This window comes from Aptenodytes forsteri, unplaced genomic scaffold, assembly GCF_000699145.1.
Source record: "Aptenodytes forsteri isolate BGI_AS27 unplaced genomic scaffold, ASM69914v1 Scaffold380, whole genome shotgun sequence".
Taxonomy (NCBI): domain Eukaryota; kingdom Metazoa; phylum Chordata; class Aves; order Sphenisciformes; family Spheniscidae; genus Aptenodytes; species Aptenodytes forsteri.
The window spans coordinates 573754-581759 of NW_008794212.1; the positions used below are offsets into that span (position 1 = coordinate 573754).

An 8006-nucleotide genomic window follows, 5' to 3' on the forward strand; every position below is an offset into this window, starting at 1 on the left:
GAACGTCAGCGGGGCGGGCGGAGGTGCGGCGAGAAAGAAATGTGTCGGTGAGGAGTTGGAGAGGAGTGCGCATCAAGCAGAAGAGCCACAAGCCTGCTTCACGGGAGGAAGAAACCCGCCGCCCGCCAAGCCAGCGCGGAGGTAGCCGCTGCATCCTCCCCTGTGCCCGCAGCCTCGCTCGCCTCCTCGCTTCCAGAGAAGCTGAGTTCTCCTAGAAGCACGGCAGTCAAGGAAGGAAGGATTTGCCACAAAGAATATATCACCCTCCTCCCCAGCGGCTGGATACTGCATTTTTTTTTTTTCCCCAGTCACTCTTCTGTGTTTAAATACCAAATATAGCCTCTTGGGGGGGAGGGGATGGAAATCTCTTAGAAGAATTTGAAATCTTGCTCGGATTCGGCAGTGCTGGTGTTGCACGGCCCGGCAGAAGGATCGCGGAGGCGGGGGAGAGAAGGGGAGATGCTCGGCTCTCGCTGACTGGCGGCAGGACTAGAGATTTCCCACTCCTCGGGAAGCCCGAAGGTTTGTTTGCTATCAAACTGTTGTTTCTCCCCTCTTCCTCTTCTGGGTCACGCTAAATCCCTCAGCGTTATTAAAGAAAACCGAAGTGTTGCCCACGTGTAGCTGGTGGCTTCCTTTTTTAAGGTAGTTTTCATCAAGAAACTGGCAAAACTTCCTCCCTTCACCCGGAGGCTTTTGAGGTTTGAAACTGAAATGGAGCTACTTTTCTCCCAAACACTACATGTTGTCTAAGGGGAGCCAGGACGAAAACACCGTGTTTACTGATTTCGATCCGACTCCCCGACCCTCGGCACCCACGAGGGATGCTTCACGGAGCTTGATGTGGAAAAGCGAAGTTGGAGTGTGCTCAGAGACTTCGTCGTGTCCAGCGGCTTAATTGTTGACTTTTTTTTTTTTCAAAGTGGATTCGTAGCATACTTTTATGAATTAAATTTTGTCACCGTTTGTACAGAAGCCAAATGACACGTGTGTTTTGAAACACGGTTCCAAATACATCCATCCCTCAACCCGGATTCTCGCTAGAAAGAGCCGGAGGGAGATCGTCAGTGTCTAAAGAAATCTGATTCTACTGTTTTATGAACATTATCTGCTGCAGAAATGTTGCTATAGATTGCTTTATAACGGTTCAGCAAGAAGGGAGATTTTCCAGCTTGCAGGACCCAGGAAACTGGCTGCTTAAAGTCACTTAAATGTTTTAACAGCATTGGAAAATGGGAGCTGCTACTAAGTTGGCGTTCGCTGTTTTTCTTATCTCTTGTTCTTCAGGTAAGTGAATGTTCTTGGGTTCGTCACTTTAAGCGTAAGGCATTGGGGTCAGCACTTGAAAGCTTGAGGTAACTTTGTCAGTTAGTATAAAGGAGGAGAAATCTTCCTTTTTTTCAGGTGACAAATGTTTGGGGATGGCAGTGAGTGTAAAGGCAGAAGCTGTTTTCATCGTTATTCTTAAAAATGTATAACGAGCACTTCAAATGCGTGCAGCGCTTGGATTTCAGATCAATTGTGTGGAACAAATGTGGAGACATAACCACCTAGTGTCACATACAGTAATCTAGCAATGCAGTTATTAGTGTTTCGTGCTCTTTTTTTAAATAAGAATAACCCAGCTGAAATACTCTTAACTTCAATTAGATCTCTTATTCCAGGCCCTTCACTGGTGAATGGCGACCTTCATTAATGCTTCATTAGCTTAGAATAGGTACTGCTCTGAAAGCATTAGGTCGTCCTTTAATGATGGCGAGGGGTGGGTGCATGTATAGATGTATGCACAGAATGAGGCTGAAAAGGCAGACTTTCAGTTTCTAAACAATAACTTGTAACGCTTTGTATTTTGCTACTCAATAAGTCACTGCCTTGTAGTGCAAAAAAAGCTACTGCTTTTCTCTTTAAAACAGCAGAAGTTGAGTTTCAAACGCCAGCTCTGAGTCCTGAGAAGCGAGCGGGGCGTGAGGACTTCCCCACGCTTCTTTAGGAGGAAAATGGTTATGGTAGCAACCAGTGGTTAGTGGAACTGTTGTACATTTCTGCTTGAAGCTCCATCAGTTTCACGAAAAAATCCTATTTTGAGTTGTGTAAGGGATCTAATATTTGTTTACATGGCAAGCCTGGCACTTTCTGCTCACGCTTTGAATGTGTGTATAGTCCTCTGGGTAGGTTTTGATACACTTTTTAGCGTTCTTGCACAGCATGCAAAGGTATGCTTGTTTATCAGTCTGAAAGCTAGCAGACAAGTGCTCAGCTTTTCAGTGTAACCGGTGTAAGAGAGTAATGAGATCCGTATAACAATGCCTTTTAAAATTTCAGTGTTATAATGTACAGGATTTTGCTGAACAGGGCATTTTCTTGTGGTTAGTAAATGGATAGTCTAGTCTTCTGTCTGTAGCGGTATTGATCAATTCCGTGTGCGCTAAATGTGCTGTGAAATGGCGAGCGCTGCCAGAAATACACCAAAAAAAATCCTTTCTGTTTTAACCAGGTAACTAACAGAGCAGGTTAAGGACAGGCAGAGGGGTTTTTTGGTGTGGTTTTTTTTTTTTATTAGGGTATACCATTTATTCCTCTCTTGAAACAAAACACGATTTCTTCTGGTAGTTTTGTCTTGCAGTAGGAGACATCTTTTATCTTTTCCTAATACCTTACTTTTAAGTTACTCGAGCAACATTCCTCTTAATTCGGGAATATTTTCTGTAGGGAAACTTTCCCCCTGCCCCCCCGGCCCCGACAGTTTCTGAAAGACTTGGTGCCATCTGTTCTTCATGTCTGTCTCTCCCTTCCACGTCCTTCTATTAAGATATCTTTGCCTAGAGCACAGAATAGTGTTCTTGTTGACATTACCTATCCTACTTAGTAAAAAGAACGTTTAAGCAACAAAAGCCATCTTTTCTTTATCATTTCTTACTCGGGTTGTTCTTGGTAATGTAAACTGAATGTTTCTCTTGCCTGTGAAGATGGAATTAATCTTTGCTAAATGAGCAGGAAACTGGCTGCAATTCGGACTGCTGCTCATGTTAATGACATTGTTTTGGTGGTTATTCCAGTATTACACATTCGGTGTTCCGGTATTTAACAATTATTAAACTATTTTCTGCTCACCTAAAATTTTAGAGTATCTGTAGCCCTGGTGTAGGTCTAAAAATAAATACATTCAACAGTAAGCTTTTGTTTTTACAATCAAAATGATAAGATTATGTAAGCTTGTAGCACAAAGTACAGGCATTTTGATAAGTAGGGTTTCTTCTCTCAACTGTGACTTGTTTCGGTTTAAAATCATACCTGATCAATTGATTCTAACATCATCATCATCATCATAAGTTGCGTCTTTTCCAGTCTTTAGTCTGAAAAAAGTCTGCCGGGGCTATATATGTAAGAATATTGGCAATGGTTGAAGAAATCCTAGAGTTCAGGTGTGAAGATGTCTGGTTTGTCTTTCTCCGGTATGCAGTCTCCAGCTACACGGAGTGTGTGTGTCGGGGAGTGGGGGTGTTGGTTTTCTGTATTTGTTAATTTATTTTTATATGCAGCTATTTTCTGCAGTTGTTTACATAGCCAATTAACACTAGTGGTCGTTAAATAGGTGAAAATGTTGTGGGATTTTTTTCCTATGTGGTAGGTGTGGAAGTGGTCTTTAGGTTGAAGGTGTTTTATTTTACTATCTATAAACTGCTGTATGAAATCCTGTAAATGTACTTCAAATGGGTAGGAATTTCCAGTGAATTAAATCTAATAATCTTTGCTAAGGGAGTGAAAATATTCCCTCTTTCTGAGTAAGATGTTTGAAAAAGAGCATCTGTGTTATGTTATTACGCTTTAAAATATTTGTAGATGCTTGGGTAAAAGTGGGTGTAGGTTTGCACCCATTTGTACTAATTCAAGAGAATGAGGTGAATGTTTATTAACTAAACATGAAAACAAAGTGCCCAGGTCAAGGTTCTCCATGTGCCTGCTAATACACTTTTTATATAAACCTGTGTGTATTTTTGATTTAATAAAGAACAGAAGATCCTGCAGTAGTAATAAAACTTAGAACAATTGAATATGCTTCCTGTGCCTCTCTTGTAGGTGAGCTTAAAAAAGAAAAATAGTAAATAAAATAGCGCGTTCATCAAAGAACGCTTCTCTTTAGATAATATCTAATGTTCTCTCCCAAGGAAGTGTGTTTCTGTGTCCTCTAGTTTTCGTGATTGCTGAGTTACACAAAGAATGTATACTTTCATAGTTTTCTGTGATGTTTCAGAATATGTGCCTTATGCAGCTGAAAATGCGGGAGATGTTGAAGTAGTGGATTGTCTTTAACCGAAATCTTCTGTTGTGGGTGCTATGATTTTTAACATCTCATGGTTCTTTTTGGTGCTCTTACACGCCGTATCTCCTAAACCATCATTTTTTCTCTTCTGAGCTGCTGCCTCTGTCTTTGGTGCCTGGACGGTCTGTCATCAAAGTAGTTCTGCAGCTTTAAGTCTCTTACAGGGGACAAGATCCATATTTGTTAAAACTCACTTAAGCTCGGTTCATTCTAAAAATCACCTACGCAAAAGGAAGCACATCAGAAAAGTCTTGGCCCTCTCTTCCCCCTCCAATGCTAGATCATTCTCAAGCCACTCAGAAGGTCCTGAATAATTTTGCTCAAGGAAACGGCATGTCAAAGATACCTTTGTAGTTGAAGTAGCATTTTCACTGCATGGGGAATATTTTAATCTTTGATTTTTATTTTATTCTTCTCCTGACTCACACTGATTATTGTCAGGGGAAATGGGTTTTTTTTACTCATTTTTTTCAAAAAAAAAAAAAATCTAGATAGAATTGTAAAGGCAAAGATACTGCTACAGCTTCAGAAGCTGAATGGTTAGGTGTTCTGAAGGAATTGAGAGGTGGGAGGCGAGACTTTTTTCTTTAATTTTACTAGTGTAACATTTTTTTTGACTGTCCTTTCATTATTAATTTGGTAGCCCTTGAAAATTCTGCTAAAGGTTTAGGAGTATTGTTTGTGAAATTGTCTCTGCTGGTATGTTCTCTGCAAGCTGTCCATGATTGTGGTTGAACTCTAATCACTTTATTGCACAGGCAGAGCAATAAAACACTTCAGACTTCGTGCTGCTTTTAAAGTGAAATCCTGCTCCAGATTCCTTTTTTATAAGAGTGTACACTTTTTTGTATTGTGTGTTATCATTGGGCAATACCCCAGCACTCTTGATGTTGCTGTTGAGAGCAGGACCTGTAAACTTACTTAATACTGTTTTCAAGCATAGATACGGTTACATAGATGTAAATGTTACGTGGTTTACAAAGTTTCATGGCTCCAGGTTGATGTTATAACTTCAATTACAGACCAAAATTCTGTTACTAATTCTATGTAATCTGTTAATACTTAACAAAAGTTACAAACCCCAAATCTTCTGGGTTATGAAAAATAGCTGTACTTGTGCTAATGCAATATTAGAACATGTAAGCATAGTTCTAGTAGAACTCTACTTGACAAATGTTTCTAGAGAGATGCTGCTGTCATGGGTTTATTTGGATGTCTACCCATCAGACAAAAGCCTTTTCTCATAGAAAAAGCGTAAATAAGTTTGTCTTCAAATGCTGGATGCTATGTAAGTTGGTGGAGGGAGGTGTTCTGTGTGAGGGGAAAGCTGTTTTCTGCTATATGGGAGTGCAAGAAGGTAATCACTGCTATCATGAATAATAGTTTTCATCTGGTTTTAATGGAGAATATCTGAATGCCAGTTCTCTTTTCTTTTTTTTTTTCCCCCCCACCTTTCTGGAATTTGGGGCAAAAGACCTTAGGTGATGGGTTCAGACAATTTGCAAATAAGGATAGACAAATACTTCCCCCTGCCCCTGTTTAATTATAGAGGTGCTTTTTTGTCATATCATTAGTTTTAGGTAGGGTGAAAAAAAATAACAGTGACTCCAATGTTTTTCATTCTTAGTGATTCTACCTTCTCTTCCAACTCCCATAGCTTATTTCTCTTTGAAATTGGAATACAGTTCTATTTCAAATCACCATTATGAAGTTTATGTGTATAGTGTCTGGATCTCTTAAAAGATGGTAGTAACACTTTCTTTATTCACAGACAAATGTGGACACAATATGCAAAAGTAGTCTTTTGGAGACCTGTGTGATTCGGAGCTAAGATATAGGAAGTCCTGGGTACTTATCCTTCGGAAATCATCTGGAGAGCAATCATTATAACATGGACTGCAAAAAGATAGAGGTTGACAAGGAATCTGATTGTGGAAGAGATTTCTAGGGAAGGGGAGATGCGTTTCCACCACTTAATTAACAGAAAGCAGTCTGCTTTAGCTGGTTGGTAGAATACATGGTCTGTTAGCTATCTGATGTTCCTGAAAATGAGAACTCTTTAAAAAGATCAAGAAAATTACGAATTTTACAGCCAAGTTCTTGTGTGATGAAATCTTAATGTGTTTTTGTTGCCTTGGTGCTTAAAATTCAACACATCTTATTTCCATATGGAAATTGAAGTGTTATTGGATGCCAGTGACATTATGTGGCATCTCTTATCTTCTCTCCCCTACACTGTCTGTGTGGTGGTGGAGGTTTTTTTTTTTTTTCTTAGAAACAGTTTGTGACTACAGTGCCAAACAGCAGAGCATATTTAGGCTTAATCCCACAGAAAATGAATATTTACTGCAATATTGTTTACATTGCATATCTTTGTGGCTAAGAATCCCAAACGTACGTTAGATGCCTCAAATACTTCAATTGTTAGCGGAAAGAGAGCAGAGAAGGGTTTATCCACTGCAGTAATTATTGCTAAGGCACCATTCCTTAATAGTTCCACAGTAAAGTAACCCTTGAAGAGAAAGGTCAACATTCATGGATTTCTTTTGAATTTCCTAGTTAAAGCTGTAACTGGAAGCAAGTAGTCCAGCTAGGGAGAAAAAAAAAAAGGAAGATAGACAATTCTCTTACTAACTGGAGGCATAAATCTTTGGTTATGTGGTTAGAGGTATTTGAGAAACACTTGGAAATGAGGGAAGTGTTTGTGGGAAGACTACCTGTTCCTGCAGCCAGAAGCAACTGGAGTTAGCACTAGTATTGTTAGGATGGGATCTACTGAGGCTGGGTATTGGAGGCGTGAAGTACTACTTTGTACCCACCTCTAGTTAGGTGCTGTTACAAAAAACTGAGTTACTTTAGATAGTTCAATGAAAGAATGTACCTTCCCTTTTTATCTTTTCTTTCTTAACTTCCGTTCCATGGGGTTAATTCCCAAATAAATCCCATTTTCAGACTTGCAATCAAAGAAGGATGAGCAGGATGGTAACCTTTACCTCTCCGTCTTTGGAACTTTCTCTGTGATGGTCATCCTAATGAACTGTGCTGCTCTCGCTTTCAGGCAGAAACTTCGTTACGGAGAACATGAGCAAGTGACATACTTACAATTGTATCGATGCCAGCAAAGGTCTGAGTGACAGCTGTCTAACCTAAAATCTTGGTGACTTTACAGTGCAGCAGTGGAAGAACAGGAACGCTTGTGTATATTGCCAACTCAATGTTTCATTGATTTTTGAGGGTAAATTAAGTATTGCTGAATTCTAAAATCTTTCCTTGTAAAAGTAGTGGTATTCTTGTATTCTACTGGTATTTCTGGTTAAATTGGTGCAAGATAATCTGTTTCAATCATGGTGCAGAGTCAGTCCAAAATTGTAATTAATTTCAGTGTTATTCTTGAACTATTCATTGAGAAGGCTTGTTAGTAATTTAATGTTAAACTACATTGACTTGGCCTTCGTATGATGCTGAGTACCTTTAGTTGGCAAGGTGGCTACGTGCTGTTGAAGTAATTTAAATGGCTAGATATCACCTTTTGAGATTCCTTATTTTGTTAAGGTATAATTTCTATTTTTAAGGATTTATATGAAGCTGTAATTAGGTGGTAATTCAATTCAAAATGCTAAAACCAGAACATAATTAAAAGCAAACCCCTATATACTCTTAACTGTGATGGGCATGTATAAGAAAT

General features: G+C 39.4%; 1 protein-coding gene across 1 annotated transcript in view; it reads left to right on the top strand.

The window, feature by feature from the left end:
* Nucleotides 1-293: 293 nt before the first annotated feature.
* The window catches only part of ACVR2A (activin A receptor type 2A), a 77083-nt gene continuing 69370 nt past the window's right edge, over nt 294-8006 (top strand). Inside the window, exon 1 of the mRNA XM_009285256.1 lies at nt 294-1287. Within this exon, the coding sequence (XP_009283531.1) occupies nt 1233-1287 (55 nt within the window). The 5' untranslated portion in view covers nt 294-1232. The remainder of the gene's footprint in view (nt 1288-8006) is intronic.